Genomic DNA, 27,395 nt, shown 5'->3' with positions numbered 1-27,395 from the left:
TTATGAGAATATCTTAATTTTATAGTTTTTTTATTTGATTTTTTGGAGTTTTACAGTTTCATTAAAATTTGTCTACAGTTTCATTTAAAATATGGAAAAATCATCTAAAAAGTAGAAAAATATTTGAAATTTCAAGATCTTCAGTGAATTAAAAGTAAATTTAGTTTAGGAATGTTTTCTTAAGATGTAGTCAACGGCTCATTTTTGGAAATAAACCGGTAATTTTAGGTATACTATTTTTTTCCCTCGAAATCCAAACAACTCTGATTCAATTTAAACAGTTTCACATATTTCTCTCGAAAGCTTTCGTTTCATTCAATTTTCACTGCTTAAAATTCCTAAAATGCTCCTCATTTTCAAAATTTTCCATATACGAAGCCCAAAAATCCAAATGTACAAAGTCCTCCTAAAATTTGATGTGCAAAGAGAACAAAAGTCTTAGAACCAGAGACATAAGGCGGTTATAAAAGGAAAAAGAAAAAGAAAATAAAACAATGATTATTATACTACATCGATGAAAACTCAAGTACGGAAAGCATTGACAATAGAGAAATTAGATTAAGCAATATGTGGATTACTTTGTCATGGACATGTCGACGTCGCATATTTATGACTCCAGAGTCAAAGCAAGATCACGAAGACTTGTACAATTATATAGAGACTTATAATTTAAAGTTCTGATTTATGTTATTACTTTTATCTTATTAAATTTGTATGCTTTATTTTAATTGAAATGAATCATCATGTTTTTTTTACTTGAAATAATCTATTTTATTTTTAATTATATAGTTTTTATTCATTATTATAATGATGTTTTGTGAGTTAGTTTTACGCGTAATTTCATTGTAATGTAAATTATTTAGGCGTTTAATGATAGTATTACATTACATGTATACATATTTTTTAAGAAATGGTAGTTGCATCATAGTAGGCAACTTTTGAAGTTAACATCATCATTAGAATATGTTTTCAAACTTGGAGATGATAAGATGAGAAAGACAATATTATAGGATGTGGTAAAGTCAGACAATATTTATTTATTTATTTTTTGCGTTGGGGTTTGCTATGATGTATTAGTATTAAGTCTTGAATGATTTTGATACTTTCACACACACATAAATATACTAGGAAGTGATGGTAGTAGAATCCACAGAGGTAAACGTATATATGAATTTTATTTAACTAACGAAATACAAACGAGGTAGAGTACGTACAATAAATAATTCAATCTGGATAAAGTAACAAGCCTACGACAATCGATCACACAGACACACGGATGCATAACAATATTTTAATATAAATAATCAACGAGACATGCAATAAATTAGAACTGAAATCAACTTTCAAGGGCTATATATTCATGGAACGTGTGGCTTGTCCTTCGGAATGGTAGGCAATGTAGGTTTTGGAAGCTCAGGAACTTTTGGGAGATCATGCGGTAATTCCGGCAACTTTGGCAGCTCCGGAATCTTTGGGGTTTCAGGCTTCGGTATTTCGGGCAACTTTGGGAGTTCGGGTTTGGGCAATTCTGGAATCTTCGGGATCTCCGACTTTGGCTGTTCGGGCAACTTTGGCATCTCCGGCTTTGGCAATTCCTCCGGAATCTTAGGGTTTTCCGGCTTTGGCAATTCAGACTTTTTCGGTAGTTCCGGTTTCGGAAATTCGGGAGTCTTGGGGATTTCCAGCTTTGGCTGTTCGGGCAACTTTGGGATCTCCGGCTTTGGCACTTCGCTCGGAATCTTGGGGATTTCCGGCTTTGGAAGTTCGGGCAACTTGGGGATCTCGGGCTTTGGCAATTCGGGCAACTTTGGGATCTCGGGTTTCGGTGATGTTGGTAATAATGTGGGAAGTGGTGGTAGTTGTGGCTTCGGAAGCTCGGGGACATCTAGAAGATTTCGAGCCGCTGAAACCATTAGGGCATTGTAGGAAGAGAGAGCGAGAACAAGTATAATGGGCATTGCAAAGTTGAGAAACGCCATAGTGTTTGTTGATTTTGGATGATCAGTGTGATATAGTTTGATATGGAGAGAGTAAACGAGTTAAATTGATGAAGATTATCAAGATGTTGTGGGTATTTATATAAAGCATGGGGTCGGGAAAAATAGTAGCTACTCAAGATATGGGTTTGGTGGGCCGAGAAGACGAGTACGTAACTACGTACAGGTGTTTTCTTGATCAACTACTTATTACTTTTGATATGCAAATAAACTACTTTATGCTTGCCTGTACAAACTAGTTTTCACCTGCTATCAAGGACATATATGAGCTTCCTCGATCTATAATGTGAGTTGTCTTTATTTGACTTCTCTCTTTTCAAATATACATATATAGTTCACTTGTGTATATGCATGCAAATAAGTCATGATAGCCGAGCTATTCTAAGTTTCTAACTAGATTAGCTTTTTAGCAATAAATAAATTATGTATTCTTCCACATATGTTGTCGCTTTAAACATAAGGGTTTTTTATGTTCCCCTTGTTTCACAACGGCACCTTAGATTTTTGGTATTTGTCCGGTTACTACACTTTATCCGTTAAACCTTATTTTGTGTTTAACTCCATGCAGATGCAATATTTCAATAAAATATTGGAAATCAATAGGGCTACATATGCCCACGATCAAGAGCTCATGGATGGTTCAAATTAGGAACGGAGCCATAAATATAAATTATATGGGGTGTTAATATGAATACAAAAAGTCCTCGATAAATTGTTAAAAAAAAAGGTCAAAACTAATAGAAAGTGTAAATTTTTCATGAAGGGATCTTGTGGCTCCATTTGGACTTATATTGGCTCCGTCCCTTTCAATTAGAATTATACTCGACAAGCTCAATAGTGCCACCAGACAAGACCAAAAGACTTAAAATTGATTGAATATCGACTAGCAACAAACTTATCTGACCGTTTTTTTTCCGATACTTCTAACAAGTTGCGAAGAATACGTGTTTCGTAAAATTGTGTTGTAAAATTTATATCCAAAAAATCTCTTTCTAGCGGCTCGAGCAATTATGAGATTCTCTATAAGAGAATTAATATAGGGCTTTTGCGCGGAGATGGCTCTATGTTAAAGCAAATTGAAAGGAGTAATTCATATGAAATTTTAGATATTGATGTGTAAATTAAAATGACTATATGAATATGGATGATTTTAGAGCTTTTTCTATTATTTTTTTTACATCCAAGACTACCCATATTATATTATTTTGATAGTGGTCCAACTATAAGAAAAAAAAGATGACTCAAGTAATTATTAAGGATAAATTGGTCATCATTCATAATTCAATAGAGTTTTAACAAAATAACAATAAAATGTGATAGCATAATAACGTCCACATATTTTAGATTTATTAATGTGATACAAATGCAAATGACATTCCAATAATTTCCCTATAGTAGTATTGAGAAATCCACTCTAACAGAAATACCATAAATAAAAAATAACTAAAAACAACACATTATTTGCTCCACCATCCATGCAGAGACGTGCACATATATAGTATAGCTCAAATATTTAGAATAGTAGGTTTGTTTGGGGTGTGGTGTAATGAAATCAAGGAACAATCTTGGACATGCCTCTTGGGAGATTTGGGACATTAAGTGGCAGTAATGTAGCCTTGGGAAGCTCCGGAAGAATTGGGAGAGGTGGAAATTTCGGTAAGTCTGGGATCTCCGGCTCCGGCAAGTTTGGGATATCCGGCTCCGGCAACTCGGGCTTACCCGGGACTTGGGGTGTTGGCAATGGGGGCGATTTGGGGATTTCAACTTTTGGGAACGTAGGCCTCAGATAAGGCGGTAGATATGGCAATCCCGGCCTGGGAATCAGCGGAAAATAGGCCGGAAATAGTGGTGGTGTTTCCAGAAGACTACGGGCCTCACAATCCGGTGGAGATAAAGTGAAAATAATCGAAACAGCCAATGCAAAAGCGTGGGATAGTCGTAGAAAAGCCATGTTGAGGGTTTATGGGAAGGAATTGTTAGGGCTTGGTTGGATGAAGATGAAACCCATTAGCTAATGTTGGTATTTATGCATGAATTAGTGTTTTTTCTTTTAGGGTTTGGTTGAAAGTTGTACATGTGTTGTTGATCAACTTCTTACTTGCATTATATATGAAATGAATATCGAACATGATCAAGGCATTGATGAATACAATCTTACTTAAATAATTAGTTACGGAATGTTAAATGCCGTGATACTAACATATGTATAGCTTTTATATTGTATCTCTATACTGAGATATGGTTCTAGAACTGTTAATCTTACTTTATATATATATATATATATATATATATATATATATATATATATATATATATATATATTGCTTGAAGACAGATTTTCAAACCTTGGTCTATATATATGCAAGATCTTGCCATTAGAATAAGTTCAAAGAGAGACAATAAGAACTAATCACCAAACATTGAGTATTTGAGTACTTGTAAACATAAAATACAACCCAAGCCGATATATGTAATTAAAAAATAGAGTGAATACTATAACGTAATAATAATAATAATAACATCCATAACATTTACAACGAAACAATTCTGATCAAGGTTGATAGTAGTACAAACTCAAACAGAAAATAGCACAAACACACACTTGTGATAGGAAACACAAATAATAAATATGTATGTATTTATAACTTAAAAGCAATATATAGTGTCCTATGTAAATATTTTTAAGGATTGGTGGCTTATGGTGGAGTGAGAGAATGGATTGTTGGCAATGTGGGCTAGGGAGCTGAGGAAGGTGATTGGGTAAGTGAGGCAATTTGGGCAACTTCGGCAAAGTCAGGAAATGTGCAATTCAGAATTTGGAAACCCAGGCAAATGCGGAAATTCGGGTTTTGGAAACTCGGGCAAAGTTGAAATTCGGGTATTGGAAAGTTGGGAAAGCTGGGGGTGGAAAATTCTGGTGTAGGAAGCTCGGGGATATCAGAAGCCGAAACCATTAAAGCATCATAAGAAGTGAGAGCAATAATCGAAATAGGCAATCAGATGTTTAGGCGGTTTTGGGCAGCCATGCATATATTGCTGATTTTGATCACACTTTTGAAAGGGATTTTGCTGAATTTGGAAAGATTTCGTTAGTTTGTGCATGGAAATCCGGTAATAAGCGACGTCTAGAAATGCATGCATGGGTAAAAAAAGGTTGGGGTTAGTGAGGAAATATATAAAGTTGTTTGTTGATCAACTTTTTCTACGATATCAAAAGGACAACTATTAGATTTTCTTGATACTTTTTTTATTTTCATGAATTAATTATACCTACCAGAGAATATATTTGTTGTGCTGTTTTTTATTATTATTAATTTTTCTTAAGCTTGACTTGATAGGTTTGTGTACTTGTGTATGCAAGTAACTTGTGTTTATTTAATGTTGTATGATATCGAGATTCAAGGTTCTGCTTTGGAATATGTTAGTCGGGAACCTGGTTACTATATATATATATATTCGCAATACCTGGTTACAATTTTAAAGTACTTAATTATTTCAGTTGTAAATGTTTACTATTCTGAACTAAAAAAAGTTCAATGTCAACCATTTATCTAAAGAAATGTTTGGAATATTTTCTGGAATGTTTAAAGTTATGATAATAATTATTTACAATTTTCTCGGAGTGATGATTTTATCCCTTACAAAAAAAATTAATACAGGACATCTATAATTTAAAAGTAGCAGATTATTTTTTTATTTAATAATGTTTTTACCATTTTTATTGTAGTAAATACCAGCCGATCTATGACTTTGAGCCATCCCAATATCGTAGCTATTGGATCAATTAGCACAAGCCAACTAGCACATAAATGGTGAGGGAAATTACAAAACTATTATTTATACGGTAAAAATTTGGTAAACAATTAATTATTTTCCTTGTACATATGAAATTGTAAAGAGTATGTCAAGTTAAGTAGAGCCCAAAACAATAAACAAATAAAAAAAAACGGTAAACATCAAGAGAAATCAAGAAAAAAATGATTGTTTAAAGTATATATTGGTGTTTTGATCGTACAAATTATGCGACGTTCTTTCTTGCAGATTGCAGTAGCTGGTGCGCTCTTCGAGTGTTCGGATTCATCCATTAACTTTCGAGAGATTTTAAACGAACAATGAAGTCTCCATATGGGCTCAAAGTTTAGTGTGCTTAATAACTACATAAATTAGGGTAATTAATCAGTTTTTTTTTTTAGTTCTAATAGTACCTACAGAAATTTCCGATCGAGACAAAGAAAGTTGATATATAGTGGTTGAAAAACTGCCACGCAACTGTTCGTAACGAACAAAAAGGTGGCTAGCACAAGAACTTACAATTTTCACGCATTACTCTATACTAACCATTGCCAATTTTCAATATGTTATTAAGCAAATGAAACCATAGCCCTTTTTCAGTAAAATTGCTAAAACAATCTTCTTATTTCAAGTGACAAAAACAGTTCATCGACCGTTGGTTTATCACAATTTATCAATAAAGATATTAAACTCCATACAACATACCTTAATTAACTAATCTTGTTACCAATTCCTTGCCTGTGAATACTTACTCTTCATCGAATGAAGCCAATAACTAATATCTGTATTGTTAAAGCCTTGGAGATGTCCATTGTCAGGAAGTTGAACAACCATCCATTTTACCCCTTTTCCTTATTTTTGGGGTCTATAAAAGTCTCGTATTCACTACTGAAAATTCCATCATAAATTAATCAACTCTTCCCAAGATATCAAGACTTAGCCAACATATTTTCTATTTTTAATTTACCAACATGGCATGTCAAAGCCTCACTATAGTTCTAGTGCTCATAACGAGCTTGTGTTCAATGAGCTACCACACAATGGTCACGGCAACCTCTCGCCGTACTATGCTGGAATATCCCACTTTCCCAAAGCTTGATATTCCCAAATTTCACTTTGAGCCAAAGCATGAAGAAGAGCACGAGCACTTTGACTTTCCAAAGTTGCCTGAATTTCATTTCGAGCCAAAGCATGAGGAAGAACACGAGCACTTTGAATTCCCAAAGTTGCCCAATTTTCATTTCGAGCCAAAGCATGAAGATCATGAGCACTTTGAATTCCCGAAGTTAACCGAATATCATTTCGAGCCAAAGCATGAAGAAGAGCATGAGCACTTTGAATTCCCGAAGTTACCTGAATTTCATTTCGAGAAAAAACACGAAGATGTGCATGAGCATAAAGAAGCCCCCAAGCTGCCTGAATTTCATTTCGAGCCAAAGCACGAAGAAGAGCACAATGAGCATTTTGAAGAGCCAAAGCTGCCCGAGTTTCACTTCGAGCCAAAACACGAAGAAGAGCCCAAGCACGAAGAAGATCATAACGAGCATTTTGAAGAGCCAAAGCTGCCCGAATTTCATTTTGAGCCAAAGCACGAAGAGGAGCATGGGCACAAAGAAGAGCACGGTGAGCATTTCGAAGTGCCAAAGATGCCTGAATTTCACGAGCCAAAGCACGAAGAAGAGCACGAGCACAAAGAAGATCACGGTGAGCTATTTGAAGGGCCAAAGCTGCCCAAACTTCACGAGCCAAAGCACGAAGAAGAGCACGAGCACAAAGAAGAGCACGATGAGCATTTTGAAGAGCCAAAGCTTCCCGACTTTCATTTCGAGCCAAAGCACAAAGAGGAGCACGAGCATAAAGAAGAAGAGCACGGTGAGCATTTTGAAGTACCAAAGCTTCCTGAATTTCATTTTGAGCCAAAGCACAAAGAAGAGGATCATCACTTTGAAGTTCCCAAAATGCCTGAATTTCCACACCATGAGACCGAGTATAATGCTCCCAAATTTCCAGAGATTCCGTACTTCACCAATGAGCTCGCAAAACCCTAATTTCTAACCACATATTCACACGATCCACACACTATAGTTTATTGTCATTTACTTATACTGGGTTTCCTTATGTCTACGAATCTATTTATAATTAATGTCTAGTTTGCATATAGGTCTACTTGGATATTTAGCTTGTTTCTTAGTACGTTACGTACTAAATATGTGTTGTGTGTATGTAAGTGACGACGCGTAGTCTTCATCTTATGTCGTGTGTTGTATAAATAACTTGTCGTCCTTAGCTACTTCTTGGATCGACTTTTATTGTCTGAAATTTGAATGTCGTTCATATATATAACACTGTTTTATATTATTAGCTTGATTTTAACGTCCATGCATACACTGGAGTGATGTTAATATTTACATTAGTGCCGCTGATGCCAAAACACAACTTAAGAAGATTATACCTTGATGTTATTTATATTACCCCTTACCTAAGTAAGTTCAATTTCTTACTTATTTATCGTTATTACTCATTTATATAGTAGTGTGAACACATGATTTTTATTTTAATATTTTGGAATTACTTTTTATCTAAAAGTTGATAAAAGTATTAAGTTCTAGTTATAATTTTTTTTTTATTCCCATTCAATATTTTTTTCTTTTAGAATTCGTTTGTGTTCATAGATTTTGAGTTTTTAGAAAAGCGTAACATTTATGAGTTTTTTAGTATAGTAATCATAGATTTTGGAAGCAGGTTTGTCTTATGTGCCAAATGCTACCTAGTACCTACTTGGGGTATTTAATTTCTTTATATTTTATTATTATTATTATTATTATTATTATGTTTGACTAAAAAACCGTATTCCATATATGATCTAGTAGAAAGTCGGAAAACCATCAATCCCTAAACAATTAATGATAAATTTAGTAACTTCCTCTATAAATTATCGACGAAAGATTAGAGCTTCGTACTATTTGTTGTCATTCCATTGATAAATTAACTTCATTGTACTGTTCTTCACTTTTCATTCCATTTAACAAATTGCAACTTTGGTGTATAGTGGGTGTAACCGTGTAAGTAATTAGCCCTTTCACATTTAAGCTAGTATTTGCTTACCAAACTTCAATGCTAACATTTTTTTATTTTATTTTATTGGGTATATACTTCTTAATTATTGGCATACATAACACGTCACGTTTGCAGATTTCTAATAGGTGGCCAAACTAAGATCAAATAACGCTTAATTCAACATTCAACGTGATAGAGAATCTTTCCAAACAACGCCCACCTAAATCCAATCCCTAACCAAGTGTATAAATACAACACCATGTTAGATTCAACTTCATCATCACATCAACATACAAAACAAAACAAAAAAGAAAAACTATACAAATCTCGATCCCAAACCCTAACAACATGGCATTCAACAAACACTTGATGATCTCCATAGCCTTACTTGTGGCTTTCGCTTTTTCGAGCGTCGAGGTGAGCTCGGCGGCTCGTAACCTGCTTCAGACAACACAGCCACCAAAAGGGCCGGTCCCTCCCATCCCAAACGCGCCTTTGAATCCGAATCTTCCGAATCCCAACTTGCCAGCTATGCCCAACTTGCCGGTCCCAACGGTGCCGGCTCTCCCAAATCCCGCCGGGCCTTTGCCTCCTCTTCCGACCATCCCCAAGCTGGGCTTACCTCCACTTCCGGCGATGCCGTTCCCGGCCATGCCCTCGATCCCAACCACAATGCCGTCCTTCCCATTCCTCTCTCCGCCACCGTCAAAGACTAGCCCTTGAATAAGTATACTGATTCTTGCCATAAACTTTTCTATGATATCACTATAGATATTTGGTGGAGCGTGCTATTATACTATTTATGAGGATGTATTGAGTTTGTACTATATATGTATTGGAGTATTGAGTGTATTTACGTTATGTGTGATTGTAATATTTTTAGTTTTTTCTTGTTGTTCTTTTATCAAATAAGGATTTGGATTCTATGGTTTTTTTTATCACTAAATTTTTAAGATTGAGGTAGTTAATTATTGAAATTTATATACTAATTAAGCCATTAAGTAATGCTCTTGCTCCCTCTTGTTTTTTCATTCTAAAACCGAGAGAGAGAGAGAGAGAGAGAGAGAGAGAGAGAGAGAGAGAGAGAGACTAAATCAGCTAAACTACTTTCTTGTTGTTAAAAAATAGAATAGTAAAGAGAAAATAGAAAAAATTAATGATAAACACAGGTATCAAATAGAGTGGAATATATTGCGCACGGGATCACCGACAACATCAACATATGACGACCCAAGTTAAGCCCAATGATAACTTACAAAACCACACTCTAACACTAGTTTTTTAAGTATTTAACATGTTAATTTATAAGCTAAATTTGAATGTTTGTATCTTTAGAATTTACATTGATATTATGATTTTTTGGATTGTATTTGGTAAATATGAGTTTTATTTATTGATTTGGTGTGCTATTCTTGATCATAGATCTATTATTAAGGCTTCATAAAAATATTAAAAATATAATTGAAATCCACAAAAAAAAAAAAAAAAAAAAGAGTTTAGGTCTCTTTTTTATGTCTAAAAGTGTCAATATAAGGAATTAAAAAAACGTCTTCATAAACGTCTCTATGTAAGCATTTTTATTATATTAAAAAATGTAAGAATTTTAATTTAGATATTCGAATGAGTTTTTCTTAGATATTTGATTACTTTTATATCATGTCTAAATATACAAGAGTTTTAAAAACCTTATATGGATGTAATTTTCTGGGTAATGACTCTGAATGTTTTTTTAGTTCATTTTTATTTCTTAAAATCCAATATTTGGTAGTAGGCCATGGCATTCTGACTTATACTTATGATGAAGAAGTAAAATTGAAAAGGCCGCCGAGACAATAATTTGTGAAAAAGCTAATTTAACATAAGTTAGATGCAAAATCTCATAAAATGGTTGGTCAATCGCGATAGAGGTCGAGACCCATTTTGTTAGGCTCATCTAATATCGGACATCGCAGTAGTTCCTTGAGGCATCTTTGAATTACGTGAATATGATTTGAGGCATATTTCTCGTGAATAAGAGCAAGAGACACCGGTAAAATGGTATGTAGGACAGTTTGGGATTATTCCAAAAATATGAGTATTAATTTTTTTTTTTGTGAAAGTATCATGAAGTTCCATCTCAAAATCAATTGACGATAAAATGTGTAACCCATGACATTTATAAACTCTCGCTAATTCCCATTCACTTTCAATTTGAGATTCCTAACGTTATGCTCATTATCAATTCGTAAAGCCTTATTGCACTTTATGATTATAATTGTCACTAAAAACAGTTTTATATTATATATTTGTCAATAAATGTAGTTTTTCATGACATATCTCGTCATAAAAGTGGAATAAAGCAATGGAAAATGTCCTCTAGCTAACTAGACATATATGTAATATTCCATTATGTTTTCCAATTTTTATTGCGAGACAAATTCTATCGCTCAAAGTTGAAATGAAAAAACACCATGCTATTTTCTGATCTTCATTTAATTTCAGTTCCGACTATTGCACTATATATCAATCTCTTTGGGCAATGACATAATTTCTTTGTCACTATATATGTGACATTATTGAAGTGAGATAGTCTCGTATTGGTTGTGTGTGTTAATGGACATGTGTTTATATATCAATTGAATATCTCCACTTAGTACCAATTGGTTTTAAGATGACATTTAACAACATGCAATGCGTAAAATCTTGTAGTGAATGTTGTAACTATAGGATAAGGTTAAATTAATTTAATCCAGTGCTCAAGTTCTTATATTCCCCAACGATTCTCTCATATCTATACGTCTCCCAAGCTTGTTATCTCCCCGAGTTCACTCACCCTCTCATCTCTGTCTCTATTGAGTAATTGCTTCAAATCTTTTGTGACAAGATTTGTCGCGTGTGTGAATTCATTGCAATGAACTTATTGACATGTGTGTGTCTTGTGTTTTAGTTGCAAGTCTTAAAATTCTCAAATTTAAACTCAACTAAATCCAAGAAAGTCGCAACAAATTTGAAAAATAAAAAATAGACACAATTTTATAAACCCGCTATCTAATATTGGTTTGTGGTTAATAAGTACTAAAATGCATAATTTATTCAGTTCCTAGAACTTTTCAAGTGCCTTTGATTTATGGTGGTTTAATTATAAGAGGTAATGGGCATAGACATATTCATTATCGGTGTCCGAAATTCTCCAAAAAAAATATATTCGCTTTTACAAGTATTTTCTAGTTTAAAATTATTTATAATGTTAATATTGTCTCACCTGTTAATAAGTACTAAAATGCATAATTTATTCAGTTCCTAGAACTTTTCAAGTGCCTTTGATTTATGATGGTTTAATTATAAGAGGTAATTGGCATAGACATATTCATTATCGGTGTCCGAAATTCTCCAAAAAAAATATATTCGTTTTTATAAGTATCTTCTAGTTTAAAATTATTTATAATGTTAATATTGTCTCACCTGTGATTTCTCCCTAACAATTTGATTAAATGATAAATCGCCTCAACCAAAAGATAAAACCACCGAATAAATTATTTCTGTTATTTAACTAATAAAACAGGATTCGTTAATTTTATAATTTGATGTGGTACGTAGGATGTGATCACAGTAAAAAGGTGTGAATTTACATGTTCTACATATACACATGAAGAATGGAAAGCCATCGATCCTGACACAATTAATTGAGAACTAGAATCTTCCCATATAAGTTATCCATGAAGATAGATATTATACTATATATAGTTGTATTTTTTTTTTCCTTTTTATTCTAAATTAGCTTAATTGTAATATTGTTCTTCACCATTCATTCCATTTTTGTATATGGTGGGTGGTGGGTGGTGGGTGTAAAATACTTAACCTTTCATATATATATCAAGGCTAGTATTTTGTTTTTCCTTATTAAAACATTTAAAAGATTGTATCTGCTTACCAAACTTCAACACTAGTTTTTTCATGGGCCTATAATACGTCACGTGTGCATGCAGCTATTAAATAGCTGACCAAACCAAGAACAAATAACACTTAAAATCACCACTCAACGTTAAGTAGAATTTTTCCCAACAACGCCCACCTAAATCCAATCCCTAATCATGTGTATAAATACAACACCATGTTAGACTCAACTCCATCATCATATCAACATACAAAACAATACCAAAAAAAAAAAAAAAAAACTACAAATCACCCAAACCCTAACAACATGGCATTCAACAAACACTTGATGATCTCCTTAGCCGTTTTAGCGGCTTTCGCTTTTTCGAGCGTCGAGGTGAGCTCGGCGGCTCGTAACCTTCTTCAGACAACGCAGCCACCAAAAGGGCCGGTCCCTCCTATCCCGAACGCGCCTTTGATTCCGAATCTTCCTATGCCCAACTTGCCAGCTATGCCCAACTTGCCAGCTATGCCCAACTTGCCAGCTATGCCCAACTTGCCGGTCCCAACGATACCGCCTCTCCCAAAGCCGGCCGGGCCTTTGCCTCCACTTCCGGTGATGCCATTCCCGGCCATGCCCTCAATCCCGACCATGCCGTCCTTCCCATTCCTCTCCCCGCCACCGTCAAAAACTAGCCCTTGAATAATAAGCACTATACACTGATTGCCATGAACATTTCTGTACTGCCAGAGATATTTAGTGGAGAGACGATGAGGGTTTATTAGGTTCACACTATATGTATTGGAGTGTTGATTGTATTTACTATATTGGTGTGGTTTTAACTTTTATGTTATTTTTCTTATTGGTTTATTTATGAGGGTATAATGGTTTAGTATACTTCTTGTTGTGATGTCACTAGAGATATTTGGTGGAGTAAACTTGTGAGGATTTTTTTACGTTTACGCTATATGTATTGTAATGCGTGTATTTATTACGTCAATGGGGTGACAGTATTATTTTATGTTTTTTTTTCTTGTTGCTGTTCTTTTCATTGAATAAGGATTTCGGTTGTGTTCTTTTGTTGTTAACTGATTAGCCTATTTAGAAATAGCCAGCTTTTGATCAATATTTAATAAGTGGCCATAAATCATCATATATTCAAAGACCAGAATACCTTCCACAAATTCATCACTCGCTGAATATTAAAGGAATTTAAAACATCTGCAATAAATATCAATAATCAAATTTTGAAAAGTCATATTCTTCAAATTCTATAATCTATAGTAGTCTAAATTTGAACTCAAACAAATCTGAAAAATGCTAAAAAAAATCAGAAATTAAAAATTAGCATACTTTTGGAAATTCAACATATAGTTTTGGTTTATGCTTGTGTATTCATCAACAGTGCCTACAGTTCATCAAGTGTCTTCTTGTTTTTAAGCATTTGGCTTATGGTGCATATTCATGATCAGTGCCAGAAATTATTTTTAAAAATTAAGATTTATAAGTGCGTTCTGGCTTATTAATATTGCATGTCGTTCTTCTATAAAAAAAAGTTCCTTGAATTAATTAAGCTATAGTACAACGCGAAATAAGAGTCGAACCTAATAGGACCTTACTCAAGCAAATGACCATGATGATTCAGGAAAATGACTAAAACAAAAGAAAACATCTTTAGTTTTACACTTAAAAACTAAATAAATTAGAGTTGTCAAATTAGAAAAATACTTTCGACGGGTCGCTCATCACCACCAAGCATTGTTATCAAAGTATTGAAAATTATTCGGAGATTGTATTCGCAAATTATTGCACAAATCAAACATCCATAAGGAAGTCCAAGAAATTGATAGGTTATGCAATCCTAAAATAGATAAGTACGACAATCGCCGATTAATAGTCATTTTTGTTAAACAACCTAGAGAAACCTCTTACATGTACTTTTAACAAAAAGTAGGATAAAAATTCAACACGTGTGATCATATGGGCCTAATGAGAATAGTAATCCAACCATATGGGCCTAATGAGAATAGTAATCCAACCATATGGGCCTAATGGGCAATTCACTGTGCTGAATTTGAGTATGTTCCGCGTCGAATGATTTGACAATGACTTCTTGCTCTCGATTTTTGAAATTAAATAGGCATTGGAAAACATATGAAAAGATCAATATGATGTTGCAAAGAGAACATTTTCTCCTTCAATTTTATATCTTAAATTCAAGTAGAATTGAGAATGCTACTTTGCTTGTTTGATTTTTGCTCCAATATATTACAAATCACTTATAACTGTACGAAATAAAATAAGAATGCATATACCATTACGAGCAGAATAATACATAAAATACACAAATTATATGGTGGAATTCTCTTGAAACCTTATTAAATAAAGCACTTAATTATTGCTTTATAAGTATACATATTGTCTCACGTGCGATTTCTTCCCAACAATTTGAATTAAAGGATAGAATCATCTCAACTAAAATATAAAATCGTCAATTACATCATTTTTATTAAAATAATTTTTCATAAAACATTGGTTAATATGTTTGATTTGGCTTATATATTATCGGTCCACGTGATCATGTAAAAGCAGATTAACATGTTCTGAACATGAATGGAAAACCAACATCCTTGCACAATTGACAACGCTAATTAAAATAGAATCTTCCTATAAATTATCTACGAAGAAAGGAGCCTTATATACTATTTTGTTTGCCTTTTTTTTATAAATTAAATCGACTGTAATGTTCTTCACTATTCATTCCGTTTTCAAAATTAATTACTATTTTGGTATATATAGTGGGTGCAAAATACTTTTCCTTTCGCATCTAAGCTAATATTTTCTTACCAAACCTAGATACTAATAAATTATTATAATTAGATATCTTCTTATTCATGGACCCATAATACGTCCCGTTCAGTTTTCACCTAGGTGACCAAACTAAGAAACAAAGAACACAATAAACATTCAACAAGATAGAAATTAATAATCCCAAACAGCCTACCTAATTAAATCTAATCTCCAACCATGTACATATAAATACAACACCATGTAAGCCTCATCATCATATCAACACACAAAACAAAACAAAATAGAAAAAAAAAACTACCCAAACCCTAAGAGCATGGCATTCAACAAACACTTGATGATCTCCTTAGCCGTTTTTGCGGCTTTCGCTTTTTCGAGCGTCGAGGTGAGCTCGGCGGCTCGGAACCTTCTTCAGACAACACAGCCACCAAAAGGGCCGGTCCCTACTATCCCGAACACGCCTTTGATTCCGAATCTTCCGAATCCCAACTTGCCAGCTATGCCCAACTTGCCGGTCCCAACGATACCGTCTCTCCCAAATCCCGCCGGGCCTTTGCCTCCTCTTCCGACCATCCCAAAGCTGGGCTTACCTCCACTTCCGGCGATGCCGTTCCCGGCCATGCCATCGATCCCCACCACCATGCCGTCCTTCCCATTCCTCTCTCCGCCACCGTCAAAGACTAGCCCTTGAATAAGTACACTGATTATTGCCATGAACTAGGAGTGATCGAGGATGAATTAGGTTTACACTATATGTATTGGAGTGTATTTATGTTATGTTGGTGTGAGTGTGCTATTTTAAGTTTTTTTTTTCTTCTTATTGTTGCTCTTCCATTAGATGAAGATTTCGATTGTATGTTCTCAATATGTAGAATTTATTGGATTTGGACTGTATACGTACGATATATATACATATTGTTTTGATTATGTGCCTTATTTGTTTTCAATGCTTTTATACCAACGTACAGTTTTTATTTTTACCCGATTGTTATGGAATCACGTTTATTAACCTTGCCATTATAACATTGTGTACAGTAGGATCAATACAATCACCATGGTATATAGTGTTATAGGCTTATAGCTAAATAGCTTACTAAAATGAATGAATAAACACGGTGAAGCTCCCCTAAAAAAATTATATACATTATGCTATTTTTTGTTTTACCTTAAAATTTATAAATTAGCCTCCCTGAAATTTTCAATTAGATATATACACACACACACATATGTCTACAATGTGTTGCCTTGCAACTTGCATGACTGGCAGATTTTTAGGAAATTCTTTACAGAATTAAAATAAAAAATAAAAAAAAAATCTGAGTTGTTGCTTGGTAGAGGCTTAAGAGGAGCCCACATTCTAGATCTTTTTTCAAAACCTGCAGAACCTTTTCCTCAACCAAAAAAAAAAAAAAAAAAAAAAAGACATTAGTAAGCTTTTACGTGTGTGCGTGTAAGAAAAAGAAGATTGGTTTTATAAGTCGATCGAATATATCAACGCAATGATATGTTTGTTTATGGAAAAATATATCAAATGTTGTTACACCTAACGGAACTTTTAAGGTTGGCCTCTCATGACTTTGTAACTAAATAAATATACATATATATAAAATCTTCCGAACACAAACGTCTATATAGATGAAAGATATAATTAAGTCCATCAAATGATAACATAATAAACTCCGAATTAAAACTGACCTTACACGTAAAACTAAACTAGCTGGGAAATCGAGTTAATTAGTTTTGCTTGTTAGAGAGAAACATGATTTACAAAAACCATATCATCACGTCCATTGTGTATAAAACCTCAATCACATCACTTGGATGATCATCTCATAATCCAAATAAATCCATCTACGTACTAAGCTACAATATGGCATTCCGAAATCTCGGAACCATGGTTTTCGTACCAATATTGATTCTGGCTCTCGTCTCCTCTCATTCTCAAATGGTTTCGGCGGCTCGAAATATTCAGGAGACACCGGAGATCTCACAAATCCCTGAGCTTCCAAAGTCTGGATTCTTCCCACAAATCCCATTCCAAAACTTTCCCGGGTTGCCAAAATTGCCTGAATTGCCACACTTTCCAAATCTTCCCTAGGTTCCTACGCTTCCATTTCCGGCTATCCCAAAACCTTAATTAATTCTCATGAGTTCGATTGTCACATCACCCGAAAATAAAAGCTGTCCACTCCTTGAACATTTATTCAAGGGTATATATTTCCCAGTTACTCAACTTTTCATTTGGATCCGCAACACAAAAGTGGATTCGACTGGGTTTTTCTTTACACGCGAATGTTATTGTTATGTTTGATTTATACGTGTCCAAAAGTGAACACAGTTGTATATTCTGATTTAAGTATTTATTACATCAATAAAGATTAATGATATTATTGCACTGCATGTATATAGACCCTTTTGCATGGGTCATTCATACGTTAACATGGAGATGACTCTTTTTTCTCATAAAAAAAAAAAGAAAAAAGAAAAAAGAAGAGATATCTCATTTACATTTCCAGTTATGTTCGAGCAATAATTACTTGAGCAATAAATAAATAGATGACCGGTTCATAACTTAGTAGAATAAGTGGCACTACTTCCTGCCTATGAGGTATCCTTCTGCATGTTGATATGGGTTCAAGCCCCGCAAACACAATTTGCAAATTCTTTGGAATTTGAGTTTAAAATCTTCCATGTAATCAAATATACACTGTATTAATAAAAAATTAGTCACTGAACTTTTATATTTTTGCTATTATAGTATATATAAGCATTTTTTTGTGCTATTATAGTATATATAGACTATAGTCTATATATAAGCATTTAAGTCCCAAACTCACCGGGGCCCTAGGCGAATAATATTTTGGGCCCTAAAATACTAATAAAAATTTAAATTTTCAGAGTAAAAAATGGGCCAAAAGTGTAAATTTTTAGGGTAAAAAATATAAATTTTCTTAAAAATAAGCAAAAAGTGTAAATTTGTGAGGGCTATCCACATATGGGGCCCTAGGCCTGGGCCTAACCCGCCTTAGCCCAGGGCGGCTGTGCTCTTTTGGTCCTCTAAAAAACTAATAAAATTTCACCTATTATATTTTGACCCTAAATTATATGTTTTAAAATTAAAAAAATAAGTTATTTTAGTTTATAGGGGTTTATATTGTTTTAAATTGTTTAGTGTTGAATTTTATTATAGAAAATATTTTTTTAAAAGATTATAGAGCTACTAAATCAATATGAGTTCCTGACCAAAATAGCACACAATCATAAAAGTTCAAAGACTATTTGCGCTAAAAATTCCATCTATTTAAATTAAAATTGTTCAGTGACATGCCAAACAAGCTGAATGAATGTATAGAATAATTTTGACTCGGCATTTATAAGCATTCCTCTAAAAATTAAAAGTCTTATTCCAAAATCAAATATCATAGCTGTTTTTGAATTGGTGGAAGGAGTATTCATTTAAAACAAGCGATTTAGAAGAGGTTGATATGAACAATCATCCATTTCTGCCCACCAAACCCAACGCCTAGGACTTTCTATTTCTTCACGTCCAAAATCATCTATAAAAACTCTTTTACACCTTTTGGATTTCCATGCATAAAAACAAACAAACAAACGTCAATCACAACAAGCAACATGGCTAACAAAAACCTCCCAACCATCTTATTCCCTATTTTGGTAATCACTGCCCTATCTTTCTACAATGCCCTAACGGTTTCGGGCGCTCGGAATCTTTTGGATGTCCCTGAGCTTCCCAAGCCACAAATTCCTCCTCTTCCAACTTTGCCGAAACCAGACTTTCCAAAGTTGCCCGAATTTTCCGAACCGGAAATCCCAAAATTGCCCGAATTGCCGAAACCAGAACTCCCTAAGACTCAAGAGTTGCCAAAGCTGGAACTCCCAAAGTTGCCCGAATTGCCGAAACCAGAAATCCCTAAGAGTCAAGAATTTCCAAAGCCGGAACTCCCGAAGATGCCCGAATTTCCACAACCGGAACTCCCGAAGATTCCCGAATTGCCAAAACCGGAAATCACAAAGTTGCCTGAATTACCACATAATGTCCCAAATGTTCCTGAGCCTACATTGCCAAACCTTCCAGAGGATCACAAGCCTCATGTTCCTTAATTGTGCAACACACCCACCTCAAACAAACCATTATTTATATATATATATATATATATATATTTATATATATATATATATATTATATACCCTAGCTTGATTATCATTCGAGCACGTTTATTGCTATTATTATAAATTTTCGCTTCGTTAAGTATACAGTTTTCAATTCTCTTCTCGGTCCATGCATATCTATGGATAGATTACGCGGTGTTTCATGTATCTCGATTTGTATGAGAATGTTGTTTTTACTATACTTTTGTTTTGCTAGCGTGGATTTCTGTACACGCATGTTATAGTATCGATTTTTACGAGAATCCATTTTAAAAAAATACATATATATACACTGTATTAAATTTATAATTTGTTTCTGTATTCCATTACTAATAATATTAATTAGTACAATGATTAATATTGACAGACGTATTGAAATCTAGCTTACTCTAATTTCAAAAAATAAACTTTTTCAAATTAAAACTTTTATAACTCGACCTATTTAGCCAAGACAATATAATTTTTTCTAGCAACAAAAAAAGACGCTTTTATATATTTTAGCTGTTTAGGATCATTGTAATGTCTACAATTTTAAATCCCATAAATATCGTGCAATTGCAGCAATTTATAAACAAAGCACTGATTAGAGGGGATCTTGATGCTAAACTTTATAAACGAAGCACTAATTCAAGCTCTCTCTCTCCCTCTCTCTCTCTCTCTCTCTCTCTCTCTCTCTCTCTCTTTCTCTCTCTCTCTCTCTCTCTCTCTCTCTCTCTCTCTCTGATCTCTCTCTCTCTCTCTCTCTCTCTCACACACACACACACAGACACACACACACAGAGCAAAAAGAAGATGACTGTAAGAGTCGTTAACAAAAATCAAACAATCAATGAAGTTGATTACTGAATCACATAAAACTTAACCGATCACCGGGCCAAAAATAATGGGATCTGACCAAGATAGGTGATGTTGATGTAGCGAGAGGTGGTGGAAAAGATAAACAACTACAATCATTGATTAGCGCGTATGAATACCGGTCAATGATTCTTCTTAAAACTTGTTGATTCGATAGATTACGAATATCAAATTAAAGGCATCTCGAACTCGTTGATTCATAAAGAATACCGAAAACAAGAAAATTGGAGACAACTCTCTCTTTGAGGTTTTTTTCTCATTAATCAAAATCTTCCTTTACAAAAAGACCTAAAGCCTATATATAAGAAAACCCTAATACTAATTTAATAATAGATACAAAATATAATAAAATATTAGATACTCAAATACGTTGATAGTAAATAAACTTAATTAATTACATATATACTATAATATCTTAGATATATAGAGCGTAACTAATATATCCCGAAATAATAAACAGTCAAATACAAAATAAATTTACTTTATTCTATTTGAACATATCTTTTTTTACTCAATTCCCTCGTATACTCTCAATTTGTATAAATCTGATTTCACTCGCATTGATCCTTTTGAGTCTTGTATGGTTGATTTTTCTAACCTTGCGCGGATGATCAATATTAGTTTATCGATACCCCCCTTACTCCTATTGCCTCCCAAGATGAAGCTTCAATTAGTGTGGATTCAACACCTCCTCCTCCTCCACCTCATTCCCCTTAACGAACGCATAAACTACGTTACACCAAATTTAGTGTAATAATTTCTATTTGGTGTCAAAATTGTACTAAATGTTTAAGCATTATTTTAACCTAATTAATCCATGATTAAAAATACATATTTTATTTAAGGGTTATTAAGTTATATAGCCACACGGATATAGTGGATTGAGATATAGCCCACCTATGGTTAATTTCTTGTAAATAACCAAGTAAACTTATTAACAGATTAATAAAATACTTATTTAACACAGCTAAACATATATTTTTGGTAGTTAATATGCTGCCACATATGCAAGTTGGCTATTTACAAAGTATTTACCAAATGTTGGCTAATTTACAATTCTTATAGTTTAGGTGGTTTACGTAGCCAATTTTTTGTTTATTTAATCTACGTCTAATCAATATTTTTTAATTGTTTAATTCTTTATGCATAATCAAATTATTTCATTCAATACAACTTAAGTAATTTCGTATGCTTATTTTTTATACTATTTTTTTAATAGTTACTTTAATTAATAATATGTAATTTTCATATTTATATTTTTTTAATAGTATATTAACTAATCCCTAAAAAATGTTGTACTTTCCATGTAATGAAGTCTCTTAATTTTCTATTTTTTTATAAATATATATTTTTTTAAATAATTTATTATTATTTTATACTAAAGGTTACACATAATTAATAAAAAAAATAGTTACATTATTATACATATAATTAGACATATAATTAATCACTAATGAAATTAAAAAAATTAATATAAAAAATTATTCTTAAAATGTTATCTTTAGTTTAAATTTGGTGTTGTATCATTGGAGCAAAATAAAAAATTGGTGTAAAAATTACACTATTATATAGTATCCGCATTTGAGATGCTCTTAGTCTGAAGTTTACATAAATGCCCCCACATGCTTGTCATCGGTAACTTCATTTCCCAAGCACATTTTAATTCAAATAACAAAATATTCTTTTTGCTAAAAAGAACATTAAAAAAAATGAAAGAGCAATAGTACGTACTACATATTTACATCAAAAAAGGATATCTCAGACTTGGGCAGCATTCCAAATCCAATATCTCTCAAGGCCCAACGAATAAGTCCGTAATTATACTTTCTAAATTCAACTACCTTAGTATTCAACTACCTTTAGTATAATACAGAAAAGTTGGTTAACTTTCTAAGTCCATATTCTAATAATAATAAAAAAAAATGCCTCAACAACCACCAAGGCTTGAAAAAATGGAGCCCATCACTTTCCATTCCCTAGTCGTCTTATACACATTAAAAATAAAACTATAATACAGGTCATGATCACCATATATAACATAGATATATACAAAAAAACAAAAAGAGAGGTTACGAGAAGGAAGTGATTTTTAATTATAAGAATAATTAGTCACTTACGTGCATGTTACTGAAGCTAAATTATAATATTTCAGTTATTATATTGGGATAATTAAGATCTCAATAATTCAACCTCAAAGCGTCATTTTATTAAAAAAAAAAAAAATCCATCAGACTGATATAAATTAATTAACTAATTAGATTAATTTTATTTATTTCGAAAATTGTCTTCCAAAGCCTCTTCATTCATTTCAGATATCACTTTTACTTTTTATTTACTATTCCCTAATTTCTTTTCATTGTACCCACAAAAAAAATAAATAAATAAACCCTACAAAAAAAAAAGAAGAAAAAAAAAAAGTTCCCCTGCTAAGACTCTCAACACCTCTAATTTGAACCGCGAGACTTTCCTTCTGTGAGTTGGCGATTATTTATAACTCTATAAAATATAAAGCAAAAAGTATGTCAAAGTTTAAAGGCTTTGTAATTTGTGATTACATGTACAGTATACTTAAGATTTTATTGCAAGATAAAAAATTCAAACATAATGGAAAAAAAATCGATAGTACTGAGACCATCTCCGACTCACATCATTTTGGTATAAAAAATGATGATTTTAGTATGAGTTTTACTATAATCCATACTATTTTTGCATTAAAATAGTAGAAAAATGGAGTGGTAAATATTGTATCACAAAATTTGATGTTACACTATTCATCCACATCATTTTAGTGCAACACTTTTTTTATTTGCAAAATAGTCCCCCCCCCCCAAAAAAAAAATATATCATATAATTTTGACTTATTTTCATTATTTTATAAAAATAAATTACATATCATTAACTAAATAAAATAGTAAATAACATAACAATAATAAAATATATAATGTAATACATGAATTAAACCACAAAATATATTTAATATAATACAAGTGTCTTGAATGATATTAAAGTTTACCTATGTAATGTTTAATATAAAAAAAAATGTGGTTAGTTTGTATAAATGTAATATTTAATATTATTATAGAGAGATTAATTTAATCTTTATAGGATTATTTTTAATATAAAAAATTAATATATGATAGGATGTAAGTATAAAAAGAAATTTTTGTTGTTGTGGAAAATGATGTGTATTGGAGATGAAAACTTTTTATTACAAAATTATATCATTTTAGTGCAAAAATTCAATCGTTTTTAAAGCGATATGGGTTGAAGATAATCTGAGACGGGGTTTCATAAAAGTAACAAACTATTATTCATTTTTAAAGTAACTTTCTCTTGAAAAGAAAAGAACCGCACAGTGGAAGATCAGATTCAAGTTCAACCCTTTATAACCTTTTATTATTTTATGACCATATATTTCTATAATGGTTTAAAGTCTGAGCACAAACCAACAATACTTGAGTTAGTAAATAGTATATACGTATATATATACCCACACACGATTATCAATTCATCATCACCAACGAACAATAATGGAGAATCTGAAACCGAACCCGGCGAACTCGTCTCCTATGACCCCTCTCGGCTTCCTCGAGAGAGCCGCCACCGTCTACGGCGACTCCTCCGCCGTGATCTACAACGAATCCGTCCAGACCTGGTCGGAGACCCACCGGCGCTGCCTCCGCGTGGCCTCCTCCATCGTCTCCGTCCTCGGCGGCGACGCCAGGGGCAAAGTCGTCTCCGTGGTGGCCCCAAACATTCCGGCCATGTACGAGCTCCACTTCGCCGTTCCGATGGCCGGAGCGATCCTTAACACCGTCAACACCCGCCTCGACGCCAGAACCATCTCCGTCATGCTCCGCCACTCCGGCTCGGCGCTCGTCTTCGCCGACAAGCTCTCCGCCGACCTAGTCCTCGCCGCCGCCTCTCTCTTCCCCGACTCCGTCCGATCCCCCGGGCTCGTCCTCATCGAAGACGACTCCGAGGCCGAGAGAGTCGACGAAAGCCGGTTCGGAGAGACTTACGAGGAGATGGTGACCCGGGGAGACCCGAAGTTCCGGTGGGTCCGGCCGGAGAGCGAGTGGGACCCGATGATACTGAACTACACCTCCGGGACGACCTCGTCGCCGAAAGGGGTGGTCCACTGCCACCGTGGCATCTTCACGGTGGCCATGGACTCCATAGTCGACTGGGGTGTCCAGAAGAACCCGGTGTTCCTCTGGACGCTTCCGATGTTCCACGCCAACGGGTGGAGCTTTCCCTGGGGCTCGGCGGCGCTCGGCGGCACGAACATCTGCCTCCGGCGATTCGACGCCGGAGACATTTTCCGGGCGATCCAGCGCCGCGGCGTGACCCACATGTGCGGCGCTCCCGTGGTGCTCAACATGCTGTCGAACTCCCCTGCGGCGGAGCGGCTCCGGCGGCCCGTCCACGTTCTCACGGCCGGGGCGCCGCCGCCGGCGGCGGTGCTCCACCGGACGGAGGAGCTGGGGTTCGTGGTGAGCCACGGGTACGGGCTGACGGAGACGGCGGGGATCGTGATCTCGTGCGCGTGGAAGCGTCGCTGGGACGCGCTCCCGGCGGGGGAGCGGGCCCGCATGAAGGCGAGGCAAGGGGTGAGGACTCCCGGGACGGCGGAGATCGACGTGGTGGACCCCGGCTCCGGCGCCAGCGTGGCGAGGGACGGCGAGAGCTTGGGGGAGATCGTGATCCGAGGGAGCAGCGTCATGATGGGATACCTAAACGACCCGAAAGGTACGGCCAAGGCCATAAGCCCCTCCGGATGGTTCTTCACTGGAGACGTCGGGGTTATTCACCCCGACGGTTACCTCGAGATCAAAGACAGGTAAATAAAATAAATGTGAGTAGTAACTCATGACCTTATGAACTCTGTGTTAGTAATTAGTCGATAACTCGTGACTTTATTATTATGAATATTCAGGGCCGGCCCTGATCTAAGGCGGGCAAGGCTTATGCATTGGGCCCTCAATTGGTTTGGACTTAAAAAAAATTATTTTACACTTTTTACTTATCTTTAAGAAAATTTACATTTTTTACCCTAAAAATTTATACTTTTGACCAATTTTTTAAAAAATTTACATTTTTTCTCTGAAAATTTAAATTTCGATTAGTATTATACGGCCTCAAAATATTGAATCGAGCCCGGTGAGCTTGGCCGGCCCTGTGAACATTGATTGTTATTATTAGTTTTCCTTTTATGTTTATTTTGTAATGAATGTGAGCATGGTGATAGGTCGAAGGACGTGATCATCAGCGGGGGCGAGAACGTGAGCAGCGTGGAGGTGGAGTCGGTTCTGTACGGACACCCGGCGGTGGAGGAGGCGGCGGTGGTGGCCCGGCCCGACGAGTTCTGGGGAGAGACGCCGTGCGCGTTCGTTACTCTCAAGTCCGGCGCGGCGGCGACTGGGACTACCGAAGGAGAGATTCTTGAGTTCTGCCGGAGAAAGCTGCCGAGATACATGTCGCCGAGATCGGTGGTGTTCAGGGACGAGCTTCCGAAGACCTCCACCGGGAAGATTCAGAAGTTTATTCTCAAAGATATTGCCAAGTCAATGGGATCAGCGTCGGAGATTCCCCGGAGCCGGATTTAGGTTCATCCCAAGAAAAAGAAAATATAAAAATATATATGGTTGGTCCAAGTCAAACATATTTCTCTATATATTAGTTTGATTCTTATTTATTGTATTCGTCTGTGTGTCGGAACGTGACGAGTTGTACTTTGAACTTAATCTTTTTTTATTGTGGAAATAAATAATGATGAGGGTAGTTTTAAATTTTTTTGTTTTTTAAATAAGGGTAATTTTAATTCAAGAATGCGCATATTAGGTTGCCAGTCGTATTCTTTGACCCGGTCAGAAGTGGTAATTACTAGTTGTGTTTTTATATTTTATTTCATCCCTTTACTTATTCGGGTCATGCCTGCAATTTTGGGGAAACAAGGAGACAAAAGAGCAGGTCTCTTGTTGATCCAAAGCATATTTTTAGGTGCATAACTAATTGCTGATGAATGCAAATTGAAAGCTGAGTTTTGGCTTTTAACATTAAAAACGTATCCTGTTTTATTTAAGAGCTCTTTTATCACGTATTAATTACGTTATGATACAATATTTATAATTAATGACTATTTGATGAATTTAGTGCATAACTAATTTCTGATGAATGCAAATTGAAAGTTGAGTTTTGGCGTTGACAAAAGTACTTCTCCTGTTTTATTTAAGAGCTCTTTTATCATGTATTAATCACGTTATGATACAGTATTTTTAAATTAATGTGCTGTTTGTTGAATTTAGTGCATAGCTATTTTCTGATGAACGCAAATTGAAAGTTGAGTTTTAGCGTTGACCTAAGAACTTCTCCTGTTTTATTTAAGAGCTCTTTTTATCATGTATTAATTACGTTATGATACAGTATTTTTAATTAATGTACTATTTGTTGAATTTCTGGCGAACTAATTCTGTCCCGTTAAAATTTGCTACGTGACATGGATTTGTCATGTAAAAGTAAAATGGTATTAAAAAAATATTGAAATTCACAAATGAAGTAGTTAATGGTGGGTTAACATTATCCTTTTTGCTTTTGTATTGATGAATCTTATAGTAGATCGTGCTTCATTACATGTGACATAAAGATGTACAGGGTAAATCACCGTGCTTCATAGCCGACAAACAAGCATTTAATCCTCGGAAATTTATGATGGCCCGTATGGTGATCCATTATAATGATGCTAATTTTAACGACAAATATTAATGTTGACATACCAAATGTACGAAGAAATGAAACTTCATTCCAAGAGACTACATCTACAACTGATTTTATTTTTTAATAATTATTTTTAAAAAGGGGAC

The 27,395-nt window shown here is 34.6% G+C and overlaps 4 protein-coding genes across 4 annotated transcripts; 3 read left to right on the top strand and 1 right to left on the bottom strand.

Annotated features, from left to right (window-relative positions):
- Nucleotides 1-1,158: 1,158 nt before the first annotated feature.
- On the bottom strand, nt 1,159-2,030 carry LOC149387142 (uncharacterized). The gene has a single exon (XM_089623441.1). The coding sequence runs from the start codon at nt 1,977-1,979 to the stop codon at nt 1,359-1,361; it is 621 nt and encodes a 206-aa protein (XP_089479567.1). The 5' UTR covers nt 1,980-2,030; the 3' UTR covers nt 1,159-1,358.
- Nucleotides 2,031-9,139: 7,109 nt separating this feature from the next.
- LOC149387141 (uncharacterized) lies at nt 9,140-9,799 on the top strand. Its single transcript, XM_089624513.1, has one exon. The coding sequence runs from the start codon at nt 9,195-9,197 to the stop codon at nt 9,567-9,569; it is 375 nt and encodes a 124-aa protein (XP_089480639.1). The 5' UTR covers nt 9,140-9,194; the 3' UTR covers nt 9,570-9,799.
- A 9,316-nt stretch (nt 9,800-19,115) lies between these two features.
- Nucleotides 19,116-19,703, top strand: LOC149387140 (uncharacterized). Its single transcript, XM_089624512.1, has one exon. It carries the CDS (start codon nt 19,141-19,143, stop codon nt 19,627-19,629), a length of 489 nt encoding a protein of 162 aa, XP_089480638.1. The 5' UTR covers nt 19,116-19,140; the 3' UTR covers nt 19,630-19,703.
- Nucleotides 19,704-23,945: 4,242 nt separating this feature from the next.
- LOC149387139 (2-methylpropanoate--CoA ligase CCL4-like) lies at nt 23,946-26,588 on the top strand. Its single transcript, XM_089624718.1, has 2 exons — nt 23,946-25,375; nt 25,784-26,588. The coding sequence occupies exons 1-2, from the start codon at nt 24,063-24,065 to the stop codon at nt 26,139-26,141; spliced, it is 1,671 nt and encodes a 556-aa protein (XP_089480844.1). The 5' UTR covers nt 23,946-24,062; the 3' UTR covers nt 26,142-26,588.
- Nucleotides 26,589-27,395: the final 807 nt, after the last annotated feature.

The sequence above is a fragment of the Urtica dioica genome, chromosome 8, assembly GCF_054948205.1.
Source record: "Urtica dioica subsp. dioica isolate 48M chromosome 8, U.dioica_male_clone48M_v1_H2, whole genome shotgun sequence".
In the NCBI taxonomy this organism is placed as follows: Eukaryota; Viridiplantae; Streptophyta; class Magnoliopsida; order Rosales; family Urticaceae; genus Urtica; species Urtica dioica.
The sequence above is the reverse complement of the archived record's forward strand: the minus strand, read 5'-3'. Positions and strand labels throughout refer to the sequence as shown.

Bases quoted from the DNA above. Each gene is read 5' to 3' on its own strand.
- LOC149387142 (XM_089623441.1), bottom strand. From the start codon at position 1,979: ATGGCGTTTCTCAACTTTGCAATGCCCATTATACTTGTTCTCGCTCTC.
- LOC149387141 (XM_089624513.1), top strand. From the start codon at position 9,195: ATGGCATTCAACAAACACTTGATGATCTCCATAGCCTTACTTGTGGCT.
- LOC149387140 (XM_089624512.1), top strand. From the start codon at position 19,141: ATGGCTAACAAAAACCTCCCAACCATCTTATTCCCTATTTTGGTAATC.
- LOC149387139 (XM_089624718.1), top strand. From the start codon at position 24,063: ATGGAGAATCTGAAACCGAACCCGGCGAACTCGTCTCCTATGACCCCT. The intron at 25,376-25,783 runs GTAAATAAAATA...GCATGGTGATAG, and splicing joins TACCTCGAGATCAAAGACAG to GTCGAAGGACGTGATCATCA.